Source organism: Rasamsonia emersonii (genome assembly GCF_000968595.1).
Source record: "Rasamsonia emersonii CBS 393.64 chromosome Unknown ctg1118621759684, whole genome shotgun sequence".
Taxonomy (NCBI): Eukaryota; Fungi; Ascomycota; class Eurotiomycetes; order Eurotiales; family Trichocomaceae; genus Rasamsonia; species Rasamsonia emersonii.
In genome coordinates this window covers 1-24,992 of record NW_013563334.1, presented here as the reverse complement: position 1 = coordinate 24,992, position 24,992 = coordinate 1, and the positions used below count along the sequence as shown (strand labels likewise).

The 24,992-nt window shown below is 49.0% G+C and overlaps 9 protein-coding genes across 9 annotated transcripts; 4 read left to right on the top strand and 5 right to left on the bottom strand.

Annotated features, from left to right (window-relative positions):
* Positions 1-124: 124 nt before the first annotated feature.
* Positions 125-2,590, bottom strand: T310_0559 (uncharacterized protein; the record flags this gene model as incomplete). Its single annotated transcript, XM_013476539.1, has 3 exons — positions 125-1,929; positions 2,214-2,383; positions 2,448-2,590. 3 exons carry the CDS (start codon positions 2,588-2,590, stop codon positions 125-127), a joined length of 2,118 nt encoding a protein of 705 aa, XP_013331993.1.
* A 284-nt stretch (positions 2,591-2,874) lies between these two features.
* On the top strand, positions 2,875-4,215 carry T310_0558 (Cell cycle control protein Cdc123; the record flags this gene model as incomplete). The annotated part of the gene is made up of 2 exons (XM_013476538.1): positions 2,875-2,990; positions 3,051-4,215. 2 exons carry the CDS (start codon positions 2,875-2,877, stop codon positions 4,213-4,215), a joined length of 1,281 nt encoding a protein of 426 aa, XP_013331992.1.
* A 631-nt stretch (positions 4,216-4,846) lies between these two features.
* T310_0557 (Enoyl-CoA hydratase) lies at positions 4,847-5,751 on the bottom strand (the record flags this gene model as incomplete). Its single annotated transcript, XM_013476537.1, has 2 exons — positions 4,847-5,501; positions 5,561-5,751. The coding sequence occupies 2 exons, from the start codon at positions 5,749-5,751 to the stop codon at positions 4,847-4,849; spliced, it is 846 nt and encodes a 281-aa protein (XP_013331991.1).
* An 890-nt stretch (positions 5,752-6,641) lies between these two features.
* T310_0556 (uncharacterized protein) lies at positions 6,642-7,045 on the top strand (the record flags this gene model as incomplete). The annotated part of the gene is made up of 2 exons (XM_013476536.1): positions 6,642-6,692; positions 6,809-7,045. The coding sequence occupies 2 exons, from the start codon at positions 6,642-6,644 to the stop codon at positions 7,043-7,045; spliced, it is 288 nt and encodes a 95-aa protein (XP_013331990.1).
* Positions 7,046-7,654: 609 nt separating this feature from the next.
* Positions 7,655-8,152, bottom strand: T310_0555 (uncharacterized protein; the record flags this gene model as incomplete). Its single annotated transcript, XM_013476535.1, has 2 exons — positions 7,655-7,860; positions 8,026-8,152. The coding sequence occupies 2 exons, from the start codon at positions 8,150-8,152 to the stop codon at positions 7,655-7,657; spliced, it is 333 nt and encodes a 110-aa protein (XP_013331989.1).
* A 1,539-nt stretch (positions 8,153-9,691) lies between these two features.
* Positions 9,692-10,731, top strand: T310_0554 (Peptidyl-tRNA hydrolase domain protein; the record flags this gene model as incomplete). Its single annotated transcript, XM_013476534.1, has 4 exons — positions 9,692-9,886; positions 9,958-10,052; positions 10,082-10,178; positions 10,273-10,731. The coding sequence occupies 4 exons, from the start codon at positions 9,692-9,694 to the stop codon at positions 10,729-10,731; spliced, it is 846 nt and encodes a 281-aa protein (XP_013331988.1).
* A 486-nt stretch (positions 10,732-11,217) lies between these two features.
* Positions 11,218-14,495, bottom strand: T310_0553 (Chromosome segregation protein Cse1; the record flags this gene model as incomplete). Its single annotated transcript, XM_013476533.1, has 8 exons — positions 11,218-11,665; positions 11,729-11,908; positions 11,965-12,268; positions 12,322-12,404; positions 12,456-13,780; positions 13,831-14,001; positions 14,063-14,373; positions 14,426-14,495. The coding sequence occupies 8 exons, from the start codon at positions 14,493-14,495 to the stop codon at positions 11,218-11,220; spliced, it is 2,892 nt and encodes a 963-aa protein (XP_013331987.1).
* Positions 14,496-15,607: 1,112 nt separating this feature from the next.
* On the top strand, positions 15,608-20,131 carry T310_0552 (GTPase activating protein; the record flags this gene model as incomplete). The annotated part of the gene is made up of 1 exon (XM_013476532.1): positions 15,608-20,131. One exon carries the CDS (start codon positions 15,608-15,610, stop codon positions 20,129-20,131), a length of 4,524 nt encoding a protein of 1,507 aa, XP_013331986.1.
* Positions 20,132-21,203: 1,072 nt separating this feature from the next.
* On the bottom strand, positions 21,204-24,792 carry T310_0551 (Phosphoethanolamine N-methyltransferase; the record flags this gene model as incomplete). The annotated part of the gene is made up of 3 exons (XM_013476531.1): positions 21,204-21,207; positions 21,455-24,511; positions 24,581-24,792. Coding segments are annotated over 3 exons (3,273 nt in total), but the record flags the coding sequence as incomplete, so codon positions are not given.
* Positions 24,793-24,992: the final 200 nt, after the last annotated feature.

The following is a 24,992-nucleotide window of genomic DNA, read 5'->3' as shown; positions in this document are numbered from 1 at the left end:
GTTGCCGCGCTGATCCCCCGCGGCCCGCCGCCGATTTACTCGGAGTAAGGAGAGAATGAATCACATAATACAAATTAATTTCTATTGCATCTATCCATATATATGTACAGAGTCCAAGCCAATTTCAGGCTGCTAGGAGCCCGAAGAGTAGTTCCGTCCTCTTCCAGTATTCATGAGCCGCTTTCCGCAATGCCTCGATGATCTCATTGCTCTTTTCTATCTCATCCCGGAGTTTTTCAGTAACGGTGTTCAGATTGGGTGCGTCACTGATCTCGATAGACAACGCATCTCGCAGATAAAAGGCATCGAATAGCAGTTGGATTTTCCAATCCCGGGGATCCAGACTGCTGGTGTTGTCCGAATTTGAGGACTGCTTTTTATCCGTCCCATCCTCTGCTGCTTCAGAGTTTAGCTCGGAGTTAACGACCTTCTCATTAGTATGGCTGGGGTCTTTCAGCCCTTCCAGCTCTGTCATAAAGGAGTCTGAAATAATCTTGTTTAGTTTCTCCTTCACAACTCTGACAGAAGAGGGACTCCACAAATCTGGACCGAACTCTTCCATTGTTTCAGTGAGTCGTCGAAGAAATTTGAATGTGGATGGCAAGGGCTGAACAGGTAGTTCTGGATCACCTTCCCACAATGTACGGCCGGGTAGGTGACGGGCCGCTGTTCTTGAAGGTTGCAGGATCTTCAAGGGAGTCACCCGTGTTACGACATCAGTAGCGAGGATATCCTGTAGCCCAGGAACGACATCGCTGGCGAAATCAAGATCTTCATCTTGAAGGACATCAGTTGGGATCTCTCTTCGCAGATCTCTGATCAGCCGAAGCAGAAAAGCGGCTTTGTCGCTTTGATGGGACGAGCCGAACGCCTCAGCCGTAGAATGGAATGAAGATTGTAGATTCATCAGAGCTTGAGTAACGGCTGACCTCTGCTTTTGTTGCAGGAAGTGAGGATCGTCCTCGTTCAATATGGCCACCGGATCCACTATCGTGTCTTCACCTTCTTCATCTTCAAGGAAGTCCTCCCACTTGGCTTGTCGTAGTTCTTCAATTAGATTTTTAGAGTGTTGAATTGTCCCCAGCCATGAATTGTAGGCCTTCAAAACGGCAGAAATTTTCTCATCCTGACCTAGGAGCGTATCCATGACTGCCCGTTTAAAAGAACCAGCACCACTTGAGTAGTCCATGGAGGTGAGAGAAGTGCTCCACAGTGATTGAGGGCGGCCGTGGCCTTGATTCTCCCAATCGCTAATTATAGACGCGACTTCCTGCCCTATGGACACCAATTGTTTTGCCTGAGACTGCAAAATGGCGGTTAGCTGCTCGTTGAAGACATTCCTGATGCCCTCTAACACACTCAGTGACGAGTGCGTTGGGGTCGCCGGAGCAGCCGCCAGCCATATATCCAGTGCCTTCTTTCGTAGTGAGATAACATCTGCGAAATCTGTGCGGTCCTTCAAACTTTCCTGGCAGCCTTTCGTAAAGCGCTCAAATGCCTGTTTGGACCAGTTCTTGATACTCTTCTCGGCTTCTGATTTGGATACGTCGCTCAATTTGATCCACGGTGCAAAGTTCTTGACGTCACTGGCCACCCAGCGTTCAAAGACGTCGATATCCAAATCATTTAGGTTCCGAATGTCCGCGTCGGTCAAAAGTGGACGGGCCGTTAGTTTTCCTAGAGCATCGGATAGCCGGCGAGAAAAGAGTATCTTGGTGCTTTGGAGGGTCCGGATGTATAAATTGAGTGCCCTTGAGATATTTTCTCCCGAGGAATCACTCTGTCCCAGCTGTTTCCCAATCACTTCCAGGCGGACTTGATGAAAATGACGAATCACGTCAGCGGACGACATGCTGGTTGCTAAACAGAAAGCCGCCATCGATTCGATAATGTCCTCAGCTGTCGAATTGGCAGACCCCAAGCGACGGTCTATTCTTCTAAGTATAGTTTTCCTCAGGGACACCAACTGTGTCCGCAGAGCTTCCAAGAAAGGTGGCGCGTTTGGATCCTGCGACAGCGTCTTATGAAGGAGTCTCGAAATCACAAGCAACTTCGAAACGAGAAGCGGCGAATCGTGCTTCCGGAGAAGTCTCGAGATCGATGATGTACACCGATGAAGGAGAGCTAATTGAGCCCCCAGAGCTCGTTGTTTTGCATCTGATGCGCCCGTCAGCTAAGTCAGACCGAATTGGCCTGTTTCAAGAGGACCATACCACCGCCTGCAGCATCATGCTTGAGACGATTGAGATGAATTGACTTTTTGTCTATCAGGTTCTTGTTGCACCTCCGTCCAATGTCGGTCAGCTTCCCCTCAACATCTTGGATCCCCACGTTCATCTCAACAATTGTCTCCGCAGTCCCCAGTAAGTCGCGATATCTTGCTCTGAAGTTGACAAGACAGACATTAGCAACATGTCGAATACCATCCATCTGACTAGCCTGCTTACCCGACCAGAGCTCGCAGCTTCTCTTTGTTGCTTGTGATATCGCGTCGGAGCTCCTGCTCCACGCGCCGCACCGTGGGGATCGGGTATTGGAATGCCTCCTTCCATGATTTCAAATTTTGTGGATCCGGCGTATCTGACGCCATCTTGCAGACGGGCGCTCTGGGGCCAGCCAGCTAATCCTGCGGACGTCAACAGATAATCTGGAGCAACGTGGTGTCAGGAACCAGCGTGCGCACGGGCCAGGCGAGCGTTAGCTCCGCCGGAGAGTGAGCGGACCAAATCTAAGTCTGCTAAATGCGTCATATCAGTGCCGTATCAGTGGCAGCCCCGCTAGGGCAAAAAAAAGTTCCCCTCCGAAAACAGACAGCTTATGAGTCTGTCACAATCTTAACTGCGTGCTTTCTGGCATGCTAAAATAAAAATAAAAATGCCTCTCATGGAGTCCGAACCAGCTGAAAAGGCGGATCCCCCGAAGCGACTTCCATTTCCACCCCTCACCCGTTCCCATATCCTCCACTGTTCGTACCATTACTGGCATCCTCTGTATGTACCAAGGAGAATAGCTGTACTTTTTTGCTTGCGTGATTGACTGTTCTTTCGCAGATATCGCTCGATCACTCCCAAAGCCCGTCTAATTCCACTGAACGACGCTTTCTTATCCTATCTACGTTCAGATGGCATTGTCCTCCCTCCCGAGGGCAACAACCGTGCGACGCTCGCGGACGACGACAGCGGCGTCTACTCGTTCTCCGATTCAGATACCGAAGAACAACCAGATCCATCTGTCGAGTGGAGCGAGATTCATACTCAGATCAAGGAGACAATCGCGGAACTCGGAGGCAGAGTCGTTCCTAAACTCAACTGGAGCGCTCCTAAAGATGCTACGTGGATCTCCGCAACGAATGACATGCAGTGTCGGACTGCCAACGACATCTATTTACTATTAAAGAGTAGTGACTTCGTCACCCATGATTTGCAGCACGCGTTTGATGACTGTGAACCCGAGGAGGAGGCTGCGACGACGACTGAGCCTTCCTCCGAAACACTCGACACCCAGAACATCCCCTATCATCTTGTTCTCCGGAAATACTTCAATCTCAATCCATCGTTGGAGTTCCGCTGTTTCGTGCGCAACCGGATACTGCTGTGCATGTGTCAGCGAGATCTGAACCACTTTGACTTCCTCTTCCCGATGCGTGACTCACTGAGGGCTCGGATCCAATCCTTCTTCGACGAAAAGCTCAAAGACACGTTTCCCGACCCAAACTTTGTTTTTGACGTTTACATCCCGCCACCCCATGAGCGAGTATGGCTCGTCGATATCAATCCGTGGGCGATCAGGACCGATCCGCTGCTATTCAGCTGGATGGAAATACTGAATATGAAGGACCCTACAGGCGTAAAGGAGGAGGGGCCTCTGGAAGAAGACGTTGTGAGACTTTCTCTCAACAACAATAACGAGGGTCCTCATAGCCATCCTGACTCGTCAGAGTCGTCCACGGGAGGGAAAAAAGAAGAAGAAAAGAAAGAACCATCTTCGAATGAGACTGGCCCTTCGTTGCCGGAGTTTCGCCTCGTTGAACGCGATGACCCAGAGGCTTATGCATTCACCACGCCGCAATTCTCCGCCCACAAGTTACCAAAGGAAGTCGTTGACGCGTCCCGAGCTGGGCCCGGTGGGATGAAAGACTTCATGGGTAAATGGCAGGACATTTTGGAGAAGCGGTTCCAGGAAGAAAAAGAAGAGGGATCCAGTGATGAAGAATAAGAATAATTCTAAAGGAATTCCTTTTTTTTTCTTTAACAATAAACATTAATTGCTTAGCATGGGCGGAGTGATTTGGGATAGAACTTTGCTACCTATGTATGATGTGATATGACAGCATTGCTTTTTTTTCCTAGCTGAATAACGATGCCCCTTCCAGCAGCGCAGAAGCACGGGAGACTGGATGGAACCTTTGAAGAGAGGCCTACCTAGGTGCTTCATATCCTTCCCAAAAAGGAAACAACATTATCATCATTATCATCATCAAGAAAGAGAACTTAGGTCTTAGGCTATGTGAATGATTGGCTGGTGGTACCTAGGACAGGAGGTTCTCCTGATCAGTTAAGTCAGGATGCTTGCACGAAAGTCCATAAGTGATAGTGAATAATAAGGCTATATACGATTGGAGTGCATCCTCACAATGGCTAGTAAGGTAGAGGTTCCTATCTGAGATGCTTTGCATATACTGGCCAAAACAAGATAACGACATGAGAGATTATTATTTTAATTGACTGCTACCTATATAGAATCTTGGGCCGACTCTTCTCTATCTACTCTCTCTACATAATCCAGTATATAGAGAGAATTTTTTTGAGAGAGAAGAAATAACCCCGAAATATGCAGATCTAGAATTCTACAGTTTATGCTTCTTCTCGCCGCTGGCGATCTTCCGGAACTCTTCCTGCGGGATCCCAGCCTGGAACCGTTCCAGGCCCATGAACGCCTCAAGGACGTTCTGGCGGTCCAAGATCTCCCGCTCCGGTCGACGGATGAGCTCCTTGATCTTGAGCAGACTGGTCTGGTTGAGGTGGGGCCCGAGACGGTCTTCGACCTCTTCCAGCACTAGCTTCAGGAATCCTTCCGAGTCATCGGTCTTGCCGGACGGAGGGGCAATGACCTTGTTGACGAAACCGGTCGCGACGAGTTCCTCGCAGGTGATGCGCTTGCTCATGATGAGAGCCTCGTTGGCCTTGGAAATGCCGAGTCGTTCCACAAAGGCCCGCGAGGCACCGCCCTCGGCCACCAGGCCAAGAGATGAGAACGGGGTGAGGAGGAAGGTGTGCGGAGCAGCGTAGATAAAGTCGGCAAAGGCAATGAGGGCAGCTGATAACCCGACAACAGGGCCGTTCAGAGCAACAACAAGGATCTTTGGGTGCATATAGAAAGTCCTCGTGATATCGACGTTGTTGGAAAAGAACGATCGAACGAGGTCACGTCGATTGCTGCTGCTAAGGCTGTTGCTACTATTGGCATTGGCTCCTGGACGGGCAGCAGTTACGTCCGCTCCACTGTGCAACATGTTAGAGGAGAAATAGAGAGGAAGAATAGGAATCGTAAGGCTACTCACGCAGAGAAGAATCGTCCCGTTCCCGTGAGGACGGTAATGAAGATGTCATCTCTCTTCTCCACCTCGCGGAGGCGATCGGCCAGAAGATAATACAGATCTTGATCAAGAGCGTTAAGTTTTGACGGGCGATTGATCTTGATGATGGCAATACGGCCTTTGTAGGCCAGAGAGATGACGTCTTGGTCCGCCATGACGCCAGACGATAATGATACTGTGCTTTCCCGAGATGGCTGATATAACGACGGAACAGAACAGATAAGTGTGCACTGAAAATTATTTCAAGGTTGATTGAATAGAAGAAAAATACTGTATTCGAAAGGGAACCCCTCTACTGTGAAGGAGTCTCAGCCTCGTACTATATTATTGCGACCGAGGCAAGCGAGATAGAACTCACGTGGTGTAACTTGATGTATTCCGTATGTATGTATGTACTGCACAAAGATTTTCCGAATTATCGGCCGGTCATGGCTCTGACTGTGAAATCAAGGAAACAATCAAACAAATATTTGATGCCAAACTGGCAATTGATTCAGAGATTCAACCAATGCTGACAGTTGACATGCACAGTAGATCCGAAGGAGTACATACGGACAGTCCAATCTATATGCGGGGACAACCGAGGTCCGGCTGTCAGTGGTCATTGTCACCCTCGCGATTTGATTCGCTGGAATGCGCCTCAATCACGTGGAGAACTAAGCCGTTGTTGGCTGACACGGAGATTGCGGGAGTTTGGCATGTTTGCACAATCCGATCGCTATCATGCAATCTGCGGAAGCCGATTTCTAAATAATTGACGAGCAGTGCCATTGTTGCTATCAACCATCCCAAGTTCCCAACGGCCGCAGAGGTTTATTCATTCAGCTGACAGAGTTTTTCACGTCTGCCTCTTTTGCTGTTATTTTACTATTTGAATCCAGTTTCAATTGATAAGTTGATCTCTTCCGTGTCCCACCGGCCGAAAACCTCCGTACGATCTCCGCCAACTCGGTCCCGCATCGCCAGCAGGAGAAAAGAACTCTTCCAGCGCGCAGGAATAAAGTTTCACTTTTTCACCTGGTCGAGCAGAAAAAGACAATCCACAATGTCGTTTATCCTGCGAAAGCTGCAAGGCGGAAACCTTGAAGTCTTCAAGGTATGTTCTTTCCGTGATATTTCTTTGATTTTTGCCGACCCTGTCCCTCTTAAAGATTTCGAAGTGGTTTCTATTCCTTTTGGTTGATGTGATACTAATGCTTGAGCAATGTATAGTTCGGCATGTATGTCCTCTTCCCCATCGGTTGGATGTACTACTTTGGGACGAACCTAGAAGACCGGTTCTCCGTCCCCGGTTTCTGGCCTACCACCGAACAGTCACACAAGATCCCAGACTCGAAAGAGGAGATTGACCGTGAGCTGGCGCGCATGCGCATGCGGGATGCCATTCGGAGGGAAAAGAGAAAGGAACAAGAGGCTATGGTGGCTGCTGGGGCCGAGGAGGGAGCATGAATGCTTACCTTTTCCCCCTTTTTCGGTCCCCGTTCTGGATATACCCATATAATTTCTGACTATGTATTACTTTCGGTTACTTTTTTGTGTTGTCACTACTATTGCATCATCGGAGTCGGCTATGTTTTCTTGGGGTTGGGCAACTTGACGTCTAGGGTGAAACACCCAGATCTTTTTGTTAATGATGCATGGACTTGTATGCAGTATGTACATTTTATGGAGGGCGAAAGTTTAAAAAAAATAGCTGAAATACCCATTTCACCGCCATGCTTCCTCAGTTCTTCTGTCAACATCATGATATGCTGCTGTGTGTGGTATCACTAAGAAGAAAATGGAAATGGAAATGGGGAAAAAAAGCGAGATAAACCCTTATGATGCCTCATTCGCCGTGGAAATAAACCCGAACAGTATGGTATCATAGAATGAAAATCAAGTCTTCCTTGAACACCGCCAAGCGCCTCGCTCAATTGCATCGAAAGAAGACAAGGTTCAAAGGCTGTCGAGAGTGAGAGAGAAGAACGAGTAAGACTGCAAGAAACATGTAGCCCTTTCAAATCCCGAGGAGATCGTCAAAAAACCGTTCCAGTATAAAATGCTGGAGTCGATCAGTCACAGCTCTGCAATGGTCTTCACAGCCGTCGTGGGAGAGCCTCTGGCCGTCTCGTAAACAACCCCGAGGCTGCTGGTGCCGCTACTTTTAAGGATGGAACTCGCTGTTGGAATATATTCGGAAATGAGCGAAGTGTCCCCCGCCAGGTAGTAGCGGATGCGGCCGTAGATGGCAGCGACGTGATCGGGGAGGTAGATGTATGCGGCTGTAAAGAACAGAGATATAAGACTCAGGAGAAGACAATCTGTGGAAGATCAAGCTGCATTAGCATTTTTGGTCTCGAGATTTCTGGTGAGAGTATACATCCGCATGTAGTGTGCTTCATATAATTGCAGTAGAAATGTAGGATGGTCTAGGGAAAGGAACATACTGAAGATTAACTTCTCTGTCGGCGTGAGCATGTACAGTGCAAATGTGACTTCATACTGGTAATTCTTGAGGCGGATCCATCGCACGAAAGAGGTGACGACTGATTGCGGAGACAGTGTGCGAGCCATGTCTGACGGTACAGGTGGGATGCCACACAGCCTGTGGAGTATTCCGTATGTTGTCTACCTGTCCAGGCTGGTGCAACTGTCTTAAGAAAAAGAAGAGATGGTCTACTCCGTATGTACACTGAATCCAAGGAGAAGCAAGAACTTAAGAAAAGCTGGAGATCATCGGGGGTAGCGCCTTGATCAGCGGTGACCACGTTTTTGGTGCCCACAACGGCTTTCCCCGCTGTGGCTGGATACCTTCCAGAGGGGCAGGAAGGGTGGAAAGGAAAAGGAGAGCTTTGGCCGCTAATCGACTGCAGAGGAGCAGATGACCTGTTGACCACTAGCACTACTGATGCGCCAATCTGATTCTTCTGATCAGAACTAAGTAAATCAGAACACACTCAAATATTGGCTTCAGGAAAACCGCTGTATTTATAATTTGCTGTTTCAAGACTTCCACTTTCGCTGCTGCCTGCAAACCCTTTATCTCAGGATTCCCTGTAGAGCAGCAATTAATATTAATAGTGCGCATTAACCAGGCCATCCTCCACTCCACCGCTCGCACCCAATCAGCAACCCGTCTGGGCTTCGTGCGGAGGGAAGAATTGCGTGTCATGCTATTTCCGGGATCCACGGCGGAATCTCACCCTTGCAAAGCTGCTGTTCTAATTTCAGACTCTAGTCCGACTGGTGTTCTCCAAAAGACGGATCCCTTGTGCTAAGCTTGTGGATCATGTTTCATCTTCAAGCAAGTCACGTGTCAGGGTGTCGCAAAAGGAGAAGGGGTCCAAGGAAGTACTCCGTACGTATACTCCGTAGAGTAGAATATTAAGGTCGAGATGGACTATATATAGCTTGTAAAGAATGGTGCTTCGTCAATATACAGAAATTGACTTATGTGAAACTCCTATTGGGGGGTTTGATTGAGGAGAAAGCGCATTTAAGATTCTGAAGGGAACAGCAACTTGAGAAAAAAAAAATAAGAGCTGCTAAAAGAAATGATATATCTGTTGCAATATTGCATTGAATAGAATATTCCACATCCAGGTTGCTGGACTGACTATTGCCTACCTGGTACGGAGTACTTGGGTAAGTAAGTGTTGTGCGGTATCTTTCTTCCCAACTGTAGCCATCTATCAGACTTATTTTTCCCTCTCATATCTCTTCCATTTCTTTTGTTTTCTCTCCCTTCTCTGCTCTGTTCCACTGGGAGTAAGCTGCCAAATGGAATTAAAGTACCCATCTTTTACCAGAATGGGGACTGTCAGATGCCAAGAAATGCCTTCCCCATTCTCAGTGAGCCTCAGGCTTTGAGTGTAAACCAACCTTCACACTCGCATCTAGACTCGATCTCCCGTTTGGCATGAGCCTCACGGCCATTCCTTTTCGCCTCGCGAAATTTATAGCCGAACGTGATTCAATGTAGGACATATTTGATCTGTGGGAGGGGCAGCGAATCCATCGATTTTCTTTAAAAAAAAAACCGTTGCATTGATCGACTTCGTACCTAGCTACCAGATCTTGACATTCGAAACGGACCGGCTAATGTGATTAAAAATGGTCCCTCAATCGAATTCATGGTGGATCTCAATGAGGACGATAAGTCATGGCTTCAATGCGTCTCGCTTAGTCCGGTTTTTCTCGACCTCGAGGATTCTTGCAGCCAAGCCGTTGCCGCCCCGTCCCAAACTCGATGACAAGGATATCACGATATCTTACGTGAAGGGATCTGGACCGGGAGGTCAGAAAATTGTATGAGCCATTCTTTCTTTTTCTTTTTAATTATGTTTTTCATCTTTTTTATTTTTTTATTTTTATACAAGTATAATTATGGTTTCCCCCCTCCTCCCCCTCCCTTCTGCAATATGCACGTGGAAATATCATCATCATTGTTCTGTACCTTTACTGGTTTGAAAATGTCAGTCTTTTGTCTGAATTGAATTATAGAACTCCGCTGGAAGTTCATGCAGAGATACAACCTGCCCCATTTCCTCCGCCTTCGTTTCGTGGACTCTATGACCCAACGAATCATTATCATTTAAGAGTGAGAAGACATGATACACTTACACTGCCATCACCTCCAATCCCACGTACCATTTTTTTTTTTGAAATCAAATTCATTGACCGATTCTTCGCAGAACAAAACAAACTCTGCCGTGCAAATAACCCACAAACCGACCGGTATCGTCGTTAAGTCGCAGGCGACCCGCTCGCGGTCCCAGAACGAGAAGATCGCCCGCGAGATCCTGGCCGAAAAGGTCGAGCTGCTGGAGAAAGGCGACCAGAGCCGCCTGGCCATCAAGAGGGAGAGGGAGAGGAAGCGGAAAGCGAGCAGTGCCAAGAAGAGTCGCCGAAAGTACCGTAAGTTGGAGGAGGCTAAGCGGAAAGAAAAGGAGGAGAGAGAGAAGTTATTGGCGGCCGGGAAGGAGGGCTTGAAGGAGGAAGAAGAAGTGGAGGAGGAGGAGGAAGTGGAGGAAGTGGAGGAGCAGGAGGAGCAGGAGGAGCAGGAGGAGCAGGAGCAGGAAAAGCGGGAAGAGCAGGAAAAAGAGAAAGAAGAGCGTGATCCAAATTCAAGTCCAACTCAGCAACAGACGTGATGGCCCTACCTGGGCCACTGATGGATAGAAAGAAGACTATTATATGTACAGTACATTGCATAGAAAGGAGTTCATGGTTTGTGAACGGAACGGAACAGAACATAGCATGAAATAAATACTTGAAGAATCCTAATTAGCATCTATCGGCACTTGAAGATGGGTTTAATCCAGAAACTGCCTAACCAAGAGCCGGACTTTCATGTTAGCAGATTGAAGTTATTTACAAGGCACAAGATCAGGCGATTTGTACTTTTTTTTGGCCCTCGCTGAAGAGGAATCATTAGACACCTAAACTTAAATTAATTCTATGCAATAAAGCTTTTTTTTCTAAAACACAATGTGCCTAAATGATGCAGATAATGGGATGACCTGCAGGGGAAGAATGACTGGGAAGTGAAAAGAGACAAACTTTTTTAAGAGTCATAAAAAAATTCGTTTCCGTTGGGACCATCCTCATATCTTCCTGAATCTAAGTGATCATTCTCTTCATGCCGTCATATAGCTACCCAGAACCCTCTTGGCTTCATCAGACAACCGCTCCTGGACGAATCCGCTGATCCGGCCTCCGTGCTTGGTGTCCGCTTCTTTGAGATACTTCCCAACCCACACCTTGAGATCGGCTCCGGTCTCTGGCCACGGATCTTTCGGACGCGGTCGCACGGTGCTCAACTGAGTGAACCCAACCCCGAACGCCATGTCGTCAACATCATGGTCGGCGATGATATCATCCTTGGCAGCAGGAAGGGGTGGTAGTTCCAGCAACTTCAGCAATGCTTCGCAAGTGTAACCCCATCCTTTCTTGTACCGATTCGCAAAGGCCTCCGAGTTCGCAAGCGTCTTCGTAAAGGAAAGAACCGCTGTTTTACGGTCCAAAGGACGAGCGAGCTTCTGAGACTCAGGGAGGATGATGTTGAGGTAGATTGGTGTGAAGAGGCTTTAACAGTCAGCTATTAGCGCCTGGGAAGGTTTCAAGTTGAAAGAATAGCCGTCTACTTACTCGGCCTGCACTTTCTCAGTGACCTGGATAAAGAAATCCGCACTGTATCCTTTCTCATCATGGGCCGAGATGAAGTGGTAAAAGCGGACAAAACGCAGAGTGAGATTCTCCGTCTTCGAGTTCTGCAGACGTGTCAAGATAATCTGCATAATGGAAATAAAATACTTCTCCAGGGTGTTCCTAAAGATTTGTCAGACTCGGAGATTGTACCGATTACGGTAGCGACATTGACTTACGGAGGGAAATTTTCAACAACGGTCTCCAGAAGATCGAATCCATAACTCTCGTTGGCCTTTGTTGAAACGAGCTTCTGGAAAATGCCCAAGATAGGCTCGACCTGATTGTTTTGCATGATATATTGGGTACCTCTGGGGATGATAGAGCATAGAAGGCGGACAAGTGCAGGGACATTCCCTCTAGACTCCCACATAACAGGCATAAGAATTGGAGCAATCAAGTTCTGATAGTAATCTGGCAACGTTGCTGAAGGATTGGCTTCGAGAAGGGCAGCAAACAGCTGGAAAATGTAGGGCATGAATTCTATCACCTATATCAGCTCGTTATTCCACATCAGGGAAACCTAATCCGCTCACCTTGAACGTCTGCTTGAAGGACCGCAGCAAATGGAGTGTAAAGAGCTTGCTCCAGCTTTTCTGGATTGGTCGGTGCTGCAAATCTAATCATATGTCAGCCAGCAAATTTGATGTCGGCGAGTGAGAGTACATACCGGATGAAAGCGCCGAGGGCTTCAAAGTGGTAGTAATAGAACCGAGGGTTACTTGGGTTGCCACTGATAATTTGCGTGATTTTAATCAGGTGCTGCAGAACTATGTCGGTGTGAGGCACCACATTTTCCCTGATCACGATGAGGACTCTCATGACACATCTCATCAAGAACTCGTTTTCCTGCACCTTCGGAGGCGATGGGTCCTTTTCAATAAGCTGGAAAAGATGTTCCAGGAGTTCTTTTGCCAGGGGTGTAATCGCGCTGGGTGCGATGACTGGCTGGCCCTGACCATCCGAGAGATTCAGAACCCGTTCCACAGCAATAGCTGCATAGCTGTAAACAACATAATTCGAAGAGCCCAGATGCTTCACTAGCAATGGAAAGACCTCCTGCCACTGCTGCTTCGTGATAATGCTTCTGAAGAGGTAAAGATACTTGATAGCATCAACTTTCAGAATGGGGTGGATTCCGCTCTCAGCAACCAAGTCTGCAGCAAGATGCTTCTGGAAAAAGTCCGCGATGTTCACATGGCGGTTGACAGTAGTGACACCATGGCTGGCGGTCGGCGTGCCCTTTGCGGCAACTGAGGAGAAGAGATAGGTTGCAGTGTCCTTGGATTTCCAGTTCGATGCAGGATTCTTTGCGTATTCTGCAAGATAGTGATCTGTATATTGAGAAACGACCTTGGTTACGGAATCTTCGAATTTATCGGCCAACTGTCGCAGGAAGTCTGTAGCCGCCCGCCGTCTTGTATCACTGTCAGAACCCTCAAGATCACGTCGGATGAATTCAATTGGCTCGTCCTCAAACAATTCCTCGTCCGATTCACGCAGACTAATGTTCGGCAGGATGACCTTTTCGATGACCTGACTGAGAGTACTTTGGTCCTGGAAGATCGATGCGTGCTCGGTAATGACTATGGTAGACGTCAAGAATTGTAAAGCCCTGCTGACGAGAATGTCGTATTTCGTCTCTTGCCCAATAGTGGTCAAAAGATTCCACGAATTTCCAACAAACTGTCCAACGTGACTGCCAAACACATCGATGTACTTCTGGACAAAGAGGGTGAGAACCTCAAATATGCCAGCTCTAACAAACTCTAGGAGACCGGATTCGCCCTCATCAGATGTATGCAACAGTTCATTGTCGTACAGCAAGTATTTCAGCAAGAGGGTAGAGATAGCCCCCAGGTGATCTTCGAACATCGGCGGAAGGTCGTGACAGGATAGGTCATAGAGTAACTTGATCATTAGGTTGAGTTGAGTAAAGCCTTGGGTGAGTTTCTCCTTGTTGGATTTGTTTTCTTCGAGGAACGCATCCAAGCCCTACCACCCCTTAGTAGTGTTACTCTAGAGTTCGGTGATGAACAAGTTACCTCAAAAAGGGCCAAGTATGGGTTCCCAAACCGGTCCAACACATGGTTGATCTCGGTGTAGAGTTCATCTGAGCGAAATAGCGGTCTCCACCTCTTGAAGATCGAATGCGCAACCTGCAGAACACCGTTGTTGATGGCTGGGTTCTTGGGATCTAGTCTTGAAACCAAGTCCTGAGATAGTCAGCAATTGGCAAGCCATAGGTGGATGAGAAAGCAAAGTGAAGCGACATACATCCACGAGCGTATCCCATCGCTCCCAGAAGTCACTGTCGGCAATGATACTGACTGCTTCCCCCAGCTGAGTTTGGATTCCCGCAGGAACGGAAATCATCAAGCTGATCAATTCACGCTTGATGGTAGCCACCTCGTCGGCTGCAAGTTTGTAGTTGCCATCTTCGTCGGTCCAATTCCTTTTGATAAAGTTTTTGAAACATAGAGCGCTCGCAAGGCGGGTGTTGTAAGGATAGTTCGCAGAGGCGGTGATCTGAAGGAGTGATAGTGAGAAGCCAGGCTTTTTCTCTTCTTGACGTAGAGCAAGTTCCGCTGCAATACGTTTAGCTAAAGCCACTTCGGGGTTTGGGGAGTTGAAACGTACCTTGCTTGTTCTGCCTTGGATCCAAGCTTGCGTCAAGGAGCTGGGCGACAGCCCCGAGATCAGCAGCCATTTTGGACCAAAACCGAAGTGCAGGGGACTAAAGGAAGGGCAGAGAGTCGGCTAAAAGCACAGGAACAAATGCAGGGCTAGTAAGATACACGTCCCGTTGAGAGCACGGTCCCAGGCTTGGTCTGTCCGAGGAATGAAGAGCGTGAAGCAGCTTGCTTCCCTGTCTGGCAGTTTGTTTGGTGGGCTGCTTTGCGATGCAAGGCGGTGAGTGCGGCTGGGCGGGGTGCAGAGGGGAATTCTGACGGTCATGTGACCTCAGTCGCCGCCAATGACGACGGTGACAGCCGGGCAGGGGGCGGCGGTCGGAGAAAGGCTGTTCCGAAGGATTCGTCCCGACTTGCCCACCCAGTTCCCTATCTAAGCGTTTTGTACAGACAGCCAGCGCGGGTCTTGGCATGTCGTGATTGCCAGATGCTCCTCCCAGACACAGCGATATGATCGCCCTATAGGGACCAAGCCCTTCCGCAAGGCCGTCCGTACCATAGATCCATATTTCCTTATACTTTAATCAGGCTGCTGTCTTGCTCTACACTTCTCCTCCAACGATCTGATGCTGGGCAGGTTCTTCCAACTGGATCCGTTCTGTACCCTCCGCGCTAACTATCGGATGAGGGTTACATTAGATATCTGCAGGCCCCTTTCCGCGAAGCGACATTTTAAGACTTAATGGTACTGGATGCTGCTGATCTTGTAAAGCCCTCCGCTCTGTCTTTCTGTCATTATCTGTTCTGGTTTCTCACAACTCCCGACAACGCCCAAAAACCCGAGCCGCGGCCCAAACCTTGACATATGTACCTATCTCCCACGTCATCTGGCCTAAGTTCTCTGTGTCAGTGACTAACCTCTGATTCCTTATTATACAGATCCTGATTACAGATTCAAACTCCGTCGCATTAAGATTTCCGTCCAGTGGGGCGTATGTCGTCCGAAAATGATCCTTCTCCACCTCAACAAAAGCCCTCGACCTCGACTTTCGCGGACGTCTTCAAGACACTAGCCTCCGGCCGTCAGAAGTCTCTGTCACCACTTTCGAGCCCAGATACCAGCGGAGATTCAGCGAGTAATGGTGTGGGAGGTCGAAGAGGCAGTCGGGTGACATTTGGATTCGAAACGATGCATAGAGCCAGCACTATATCAAACTCTTCAGACCCGGCCAGCGCTCCGGAATTCGAGGCGGCTCTCAGAAACCTGCAAAGTCAAAGCGTTGCCATAGCTGCAGAGGAAGCTGAGAGTGTAGCCAGGTTCTTGCACAAGTTCACACCAGACCAGTCAATCGCGTTGTGGCAGGCTGGGGCTCATATCATCCACGATGAGGACTCAGAGGAAGTTCGAAGGCGAGGGTCAAAGCTGTTGGAAGTGATCGCCAACAGGCAAGACTTATCTCCCACAGCAAGGCGTTATATTTTCGAGAGCATTTCGCGTCCATCCGCGCCAGACGTCATACCTGCACGTATCAATGCGTTGATTGCGTTGTCAGACAATGGCAGAAAGCTGGACTTTACTGACTCTTCTATCTTGCCGGTCCTCTCAGCTTGTCTGATGCCGCTGTACAAAGCTGTTGCCGCAGCGCGCTCGAAAGCGAAGAAAGGGAAAGTATCACGCTCGAATGGGTCCAGATATGATGACGATGCCAATTTGAACAACTTGCTCCAGTTTGTCGTTGACGTGATCACGCTCCAATATAATCCTGCCACCACGGAAGAGATTGAATTTTTGCTAAACGAGGTCTTGACGGTATGCAAGAAGACGAGCGTCGCATTGGATATCAAAAACTCGTTAGCTATCTTCGATGCTATCGTCCTTTATGCGGAGGTGCCCGAAGGAAGCTTTATGGGCATGCTGGAAGTCTTGTGCAGTATTCACGCCTCTGTCAAGTCCCTCACCGGCCCCACGTCTCGAGTAGTCCGCAATCTGGCTAAATCACGGAGACAGGCGGCGATGGTGGATCTTTTGCACTCCTTTCTAGTAGAGGACCCTGATAGCAAAGGCCGGAATCTCAATGTTGTTCGAGGGGCGATTGATGTCTTCACGGATCTTGCTCGTGCATACGGCCAAGAGGGTTTGCCTCAAATTTCATTTGTCGGTTTAGTGAACTCCCTCCACGTTGTGGTCGAAAGAGAAAGCTGTCGCATTGAAGCCGACGTTCTCAAGTTGTGTCTGAGCATGTTGGACGGCGAGTTCGCTTCCGTCTGCATGCAGGAGCCGGATTGGAGGGAGTTTGTCGAACTGTTGCTCTTGTGCTCCCGCCACGTCATTGATGGACATGATGGATGTCTTAACTCCGCCCAAGCCGCTGTGCCTACTTCGCCATCGAAGAGTGCTACGTTAGAAGATGGTCGCTCGAACATTCTAGCGAATATCACGCGGATTGCAGCATTGATTGAATATCACTGGGACAGACTGAATGAGCAACAGCGAATCGAGTCAGGGCGATTTCTTATGCTGATTCATCGACACCTTTCGCCTACTCAAGCTAGGTTGCTTCTCAGCCTATTCAGGGAGAGAAAAGCATGTTTTCCCGGGAAAGATGACTGGGAATCGCAGTCGAGAACACTCATTCGAGCATTTTTACAACCATCTGATAAGGTCTCGGATGTCCGCATCCTAGCTCTAGAGACGTTGAAGGATGCAATGTTTAGCGATGGGGCTTTGGCTAGTTTTCAACAGAGTAAGCTTATTGAATATCTTCTCGAGGAATTTCCCGAGGAGAAAGATCCAGTCTATCTCGAGGCGTTGGTCTCGGTAATGGTCGAGATTGCGGCTATGGGTGATGACACTCTGTTGAAGCTTGTCGTAGACAAGTTGAGCTCATCAATGACGTACGATCGCAGCAGTGATGATGTTCTTCTTCCCTCGGGTCAGTCTGAATCCCGTCGCAGCTCCGCTGCGGGCAATCCGGAGTCATCCTTGTCAAATGTCTGCTCTACTGGGCTTGTCAAGCTGTTTCTTCGCTTCGTCAACGCGTCGGCTGATAGGGCTGCACTGTTATTTGAGGCTCTCATTTACATAGTCCGGTTATGGGATCGACCTTCTGATTCTCGGTTGACAGTTTTAAAGCTCCTGTTCAGGCTAAGATGCGACTCCGCAGGTTCGATCATGGTGGCTGCCGACGTTGACAATGACTTCCTGGTAGCTGTGCTGTCGCGGAACTTGGACGTTGGACCTAAACCGGCGCCAAGCATGGAGGGCGCTGGTGCCGATCGTGCGTCAAAGGCTGAAGAAGGTCTCGTTGCTCATACTGGCAGATTGTCACTAAAGGAGCAGTCCACTTCCGCTCCTCCGTCCAAGCCGATGATGCGCGGGAGTAGTTCTCAATTGCGTAGCGGGAGGTGGATGCCTCCTGCTTGGACGTACGTTGAGCCAAGGGGCCTTCCAGATGAGCCACCAACAACTCCTAGTCCTTATGTCTATGCCTATGAGCCCGAGCCTCAATCTAAAGGGACAGTGACATTAAAAATAAACTTCTGGCTGGAAACAGTTATCACCTTGTTGCAGCGCGAATCAGATTGGGATGTCTACAGCTATGTCCTTGCTCACCTTGGACCGCAGTTGGGCAACAGAGACTTCTTCACCAACGCTGTTCCTCAAATTAAACTGCTGCGCAGTGTCCTCTGTGATCAGATAAAAAATGAGACTTTTCGCGAACCCCCTGGCTTGTCAGGCGTCAAAAAAGCGGATGTAGCTATCTGCATATTCGAAGCCCTGGCCATGCTTATCAGCTATCATGGACACTTTGCCAAGAGCGAACAGGACGAGCTCGTCCGCGCATTCATGCTGGGAATCATTGGATCCTGGGATGGCACCTCACGAGGGTGCATACATGCTCTGTCTGTTTGCTGTCATGAAATCCCACTTTCGGTAACCAAATCACTAAACGCCATACTTGACAAGATGTCGAAAGTGATAACGATGTCCCATCTGGCTGTCCATATTTTGGAGTTTCTCGCTCTTCTTGCTAGGTTGCCCGATGTATATGTCAATCTCCGGGAAGAGGAAATCCGTACCGTCTTTGGCATCTGCATCCGCTTCATACAGACTTCAAGAGAGCAACGCTATAAAGCATCTGAGTCTCCGACTTCCCGAAACAGTTCGCTCTCGACGAGGCTGAGCGGTGGCTTACGGGAGATAGCTGCTGCGCAAGCTGAGCCATCTGATACATCTTGGCAGGAGGGCATCTCGAAATATGTGTACACACTCACATACCATGTCTTGGTCTTCTGGTTTCTGTCTCTCAAGCTTCAGGATCGCGCGAAACATGTCAATTGGATCACCAGTCGACTAATATTTACAGATGAACATGGGAGAGAAGTGGTTGAAGAGCAGAGCGAAGTATTTATTGATTTTATGCAGAGAGTGACGTATTCCGATCTGGGTGACACAATACCTTTTGATAAATTCCCTCCTTCTCCCGAGCACGGCCCGGTGGTGAAGAAGTCATGGATCGTTGGGATGAGCATCGTCACGGTCGAGACTGCTGCAGTGTCTGGTCTGACTCAGATCACAAAGCGAATGGCCTCTGGGACGACATATGCAGAATATAGACAGCGGACGGCACCAGTCCTGCCACACCAAGTTCCTCCAACACCTGATGCTCTTTCGCTCTCTGATGCGTCCAGTCGTACGGCCATCTTACCCAGTCATGTGCTCCTTCAGATGACAACTACCGCCTTTCCGACTCCCTCAGTCGTACAACCTATCCCACTCCCAGATGATGATATGACCCGTCGAGCAATAAATTCGTTCGATCGAAATGACATTGTTGATGGACATAAAGTTGGCGTCATATTTATCGACAAGGGTCAGACCACAGAGGCTGAAATATTGGCCAACACAAAGGGCAGTCCGGACTACGAGCACTTCTTGACCGGCCTCGGAACTAAGGTGGCGCTCCGCGGTGCTCAATTCAATACCCAGGGCCTTCATGGCGATGTTGACGGCGAGTACACGTATGCATGGCGGGACCGGGTAACCGAGGTCGTTTATCATATAGCTACAATGATGCCTACCAATCTCGAGACTGATCCTCACTGCATCAACAAGAAACGTCACATTGGCAACGACTTTGTTAACATCATCTTCAACCGGTCGAATTTACCTTTCAATTTCGAGACCATACCGTCGCAGTTCAATTTTATCAACATTGTCATCACCCCAGTCAGCCGAATTGCACCTCGTGACTATGCCAAGTCTGAAACGGAGGACGCTACAGACTACAATAAGCAATTCTATTCAGTCAAGGTGATGAGCAAGCCTGGATTCCCAGAACTCTCGCCGGCTGCCACAGCGAAAGTTATCTCCGGCAAGAACCTCGCTGCCTTTGTCCGCATTCTTGCGATGAATGCCTCCGTCTTCTCGCTTGTGTGGAACCGCGAAGGCGGCGAGCATATATCGTCTTGGCGCAACAGACTGCGCGAGATCAAGCGCCTTCGTGAGCGCGTCTTAAATGCCCAGAATCAGGCCCCAGCAGAGGTCGGGGAAGGAAGCTACATGGGCTACCGGCGCAACACGAAGCCCAATCTGTACCCGGAGGACGGGTCGTCGCGACCTGGGGTGCGAACCGATTTCAGTGCTGATTGGAACGCGGCTGCAGACAACAACGTTGTCCAAGCCTTGGACTTTTCTCGGTGGACTAGATAAGACGACAGGCCTCTCTTTCTTCTATCCTCATTTCCACCCCCTTCCTTACTTGTACTGTACATTTTTTTTTCCTTCTTTACAAAACGACAATTCCTTACCTGCGTCGTTAAAAGCTTTTTTTTTCTTTGAGTCTGAGACGACGAATTATCGAAACGACAGTTTGTGATTTGAATGGAATGAAATGAAATGATCGATAATTCCAACCTAACTTCATGTATGTACATCTCTGGCGAATTATTAATTTTGGTGCAAAAAAAAATTCGGTTCGATGTGTGAATACCCTCTAAAAGTTTTGTCATTACTGTCTTTCTTTCTGTTTTTCCTTTTTTTTCTTTCATGTCCTTCCTTCTTCTCATGTTATGAGTATATATCATTTGGCTGTTTCATCAGACAAGAGAAAAAAGCGTTTGATTCATTCCAAAACACTCACTGGTGTGAATTAGTAATAAAAATTATATCTTTCCTCTCGCACATGCTTGGTCTTGTCTGGCCATCTGACAACAACAACAACAACCTGCACTGGTTTGGGAGCGGTCTTGACCTGGGCCTGGATTTATGGTATGGTATGGTCTGGTATGGGAAATTCGATCAGATCAGATGGAGAGCCCAAAAAAAAAAGCAGGAAAAATGCAAGTAAAGTAAGGAAACAGCTCAGCTCCATGTTACGAAGTGATGACAATGGAATTGATTGATTATACATATATATCTTGGGGCATAACAAGTCCCCTAATCTAACTAAATACATTGATTGTAACCTCATCTCCTCCGGGGCCAAAAAAAAACATAGAGTCCAAGTGATACGTGCCATACCATACCGTACGGCTATGGTAATGTCAACGTAGGTAGACGATAAAGACTGTTATACTAAGCGCTCCCATAAAAAGAAACCACAGGGGGTCGATCATCTCTATCTATCCCGGTCCGAAAACTCGCTCCCACCAAGGACCCCGAGGGTTAGTTACTTTTTAAGCTTACCACAACCTGAGAATATTAGTGAATGAATTGGTAAAGGAATGATGACTTTAGAATGAATTTAGACTTTGACTTGGTTCCAGTATATATGTTATATATACTACCTAGGTATATATTAATACATAGATATATGATATATATGATATATGGATGGATATTGTTGTTTCTTCTGAGTATCGATGATGACTGTGCCTGCTTACGGCCTGCCTACATATCTATCTATTATATTATATCGAATAATCCAGACCAATAATCACGCTTGCAACAACAACAAATAACGGTAAGGACAGGGACAATGAATGATTCTTCTTCTTGAGAGAAATCGAGTCCCCCCTTCTACTTGCTGCTTACCACCCAAAAACTTCCGCCACGCTCACCGTGTTGCACCGCACTGCGCCAACGGCAATGAGCGTGACAACCAGGTCCACGACTCCCAAAACAGTGGCTCCCATCATGAAGCGAGGGCTGAAAATACGATAGAGCATCAGGTGCCGCCGCAGATGGCCAGCCCACATGGTGGTCGCGAGGTTGATGGTCGCGTAGTACAACAAGTGCGTTGACGCTGTCTGGACCACGTCCGAAAGCAGACGTAGCATGGGGCTGTTGGACGACGACGACGACGTCGACGACGACTGTGTAGTAGAGACCAACTGCATCGGGATGCGGCCTTCGGTGTCAATGGGCCGTTTCCACAGGACCGTGAGGGGCACTGCCACGGCGGCAAGGATCTGTGCACCGTAGCTGTTGAGCAGGACAAGAAGAGGCGACCACGGATACTGTACCGTTGAAAGGGCGACAAAAGCACTGTCCCACTGGATGCTGCTCAGCGTGGCCTGGTGGCCGGTCTTGAAAAAGTGGAATGACCCGAGCAGGCCCAGAACGATGGGCCCAATCGCCGAGTTACTGGTTGAGAGCCCGTTCGTGTCGAGAATCTCGAGCAGCGAGAGAATCTGCCACAGCTGCACTGCAATCGCGCCTTGTCCCATGGGCTTCTGCACCAGGGTAATAGCGAGACAGAAGTTGATGACCAGCAGGAAGAAACGCGTTCCATGGACATTGGCGAATCCCAGAATCGTCACCGTCGTCCTCCCCGGCTGTTGTCCCGATTTCTCGCCGTCGGGAGAGACTCCCCCTGGTGTCACATTGATACTCACGCAGGGCTTCGCCCAGACGAACGTGGTCGTTCCCGCAGCGAAAGCGATCGCAAGCACCAGTTGAGCTATAATAACTCGTATTGATTTCAGAGTACCTTTACCCAAAGTAAACCACTCTCCGTCGTCCGCTGCATTTAGCGTCCAATAGATCGCGGTCATGAACAGTCCGACACGCAGAGCAAACCCGATCCATAATGTCGCAGATCCCTCGTAGGACTTTGATCCGGCATAAAAGGACCGTATGACGGCTGGCAGGAAAAGTGAAACCAAGAACGGAATGACGAGTTGCCACGGGGCTGAAGTTGAGGATGTGCTGGAAGCATAGTAGGTAGAGCGACAGTAAGGCATCTGTTCCTCGCGACACAGGCGAGAGAATGACGCCAATCTTCCAAGAATGACGAAGAGTATGGAATGATATACTCCCAGAACCCGGTCGGATGTCGACTTCTGACGCATCGAGGAGATGCCTGCAAGAACCCCGAAGGTAGTGAGGAAGAACAGCAGGATCTGGTCCTCCCATATGGTATACGAATTTGATGCGAATCCGATGGACTGAGAAACTGTGAAAATAACGGCAAGCCAGCCCCAGAGGGAATTCGGAAATGGCGACTTGAACCCTGAAGGGATCCAGAACACGGTTGATACGGCACCTAGCATGCTGCCTACGGCGGCGCCTAGCAGGACATTCTCGAAAATAAGTGAATCCTCCGGCCCAGCATACTTCCAGAGAAGACCAGCACCGGTACCCAGACCAGCTCCCAGCCCGATTCTCGGAAGTAAAAAGGAATTGAAGTTCGTCCGGTCAGCCCGTAACCCTCTGGCGTAGAGGATCAACAACACTATTCCTCCGAAAAGGATCGCAATTCCCTGAATCATGCTGGGTACATCGAACCTCGCCCACAGGCCGCGACACACGCTCAGAGTATCACGTTGGTATTCTCGGTACGCATTGTAGACCGACCGTAGTTTATCAGAGTTTGAATATCCCGACTTCGCCAGTTTGTTCCACTCGTTCTCCGCTTGCGACCATAGAGAAAGTGGCCCTGAAGTCTGGCTGTCATCAACACCCCGAGCGATCGCATATCGATGTTGGTATCTCTTGATCTGGGCTGATGTCAGGCGATTGACAGTCGCCAGATTCTTGAAATCAGAGCCTGCGCGTCCGGCAAATGCCTCCTCGATTGGTGAACCCAGGTTATTAAACGGTATCGGCATGCCCAGCAGCAGAGACAAGGTGGGAACAATGTCAATCTGCGGAATAGGACGTTCCTTTGCGTTCTTCGGGGGATGGATGAAATCGGGATTCGTGCGACCGAAAACGCCCTTCTTGGAGTACATCCACAACGCGGCCTCAACTTCGTCATCCGACTCGCCTCCGTGATCTCCCTTGGAATCCATACCATGGTCTCCCATAACGACGAGAAGCGTCTTGTCGTCAATCAGTTTGATGAGATCTCGTATTACCTGGTCCATTTGCTTCAATTTCGCCGCCATGGCAACATGATCTGGGCCGTACCGATGGCCGGCATGATCGACACCGAGGTAGTGCCCAAATATGACATCCCATTTCGTTGCATTGTCCGGATGTAGCAGTGGGAAAAGGTGCTCGTTCACGCCATTATCCACGGTATGTAGGTCCCATACATTGAAGGAGTCGAAGGGGTGGGTAAGGTTGGGATGAAAATAGTCGGGAAACAGAGAATGCCAAGTATCGTCACCTAGATGGACCAAGGTTTTGCCGGCTGCATGTAACTGTGCAACTAGATTGTCCTCATCGATCGCTGTGCCTGCGAAGTTGGAGCCAGCATCTACAAAGGTGGGCAGTGTGCCGGTAGTCAAGCCTTTCAACCGTTGCAGCGTTGTTGTGGGAGGATCTGCAATAAATGGCAGCAAGAGTGCGTTTTCGGGGCTCTGCACTGCCGTCTCATACAGGACAGGGATGTTATTATGGAAGAGATGTGGCCGTTCACCTTCCACTGTCGGGTGGAAAGGAACGGCAAAGTCATAGCGAAGGGCATCGATTATGATGAAGATGGCCTTGTCGAAAGTCTTCGGGTGCCAACATCCCTTCTCTGGGTTTCCAATATTCGATCGTGGGCTCAATGCTGCTGCATCAGGTTCATCAAACGGGAGCACCCCGCAACTGGACTTGTCTTGGAGGACCAGTCGAGTTAATAAAAATCCTTTGGTGAAGAAGTATATACCGACGAGATGCAAGATGCTATCAGACGAACGAGCACGGATATTAGCACAACTACGCAACCAGCCGGAGGTGGGGGGTGCAGCATTTGACGCCAGATGTTGAGGCCAAAAGGAGACTCACGATATCCACAACAGCACTCCCACCAGACCGATGTGTTTCACTTTAAAGTCTCTCTCCTTTTCTTGCAATATCTCCTCCTTCTTGGCCTTTTCAGCCCTTACGGGGTCCTGGTTTGCTTTCCCCACATGTTTATGAGCTTCAGCCGTACTCTGCGCTTTCGACCATTGTGATTTTATCTCGCTGGATTCGGATGACGTTGACCGCGGCGGCCCTGGTGAGGATCCTGCTATGTTACTGCGGATACTGTCCGGATCGGCACTGCTGTCCAAGGATCCCCCCCACGGGTTTATCAGGGAGCATCACAGATGGCTGTCCTCAAATTAACCGATTTTCCTGGGCTTCGAAACGCAATGGATGGTGTAAGGATCGACGAGCGGTGGGTGAAAGAAATTCCCGGGGGGGGGGGGGGGGG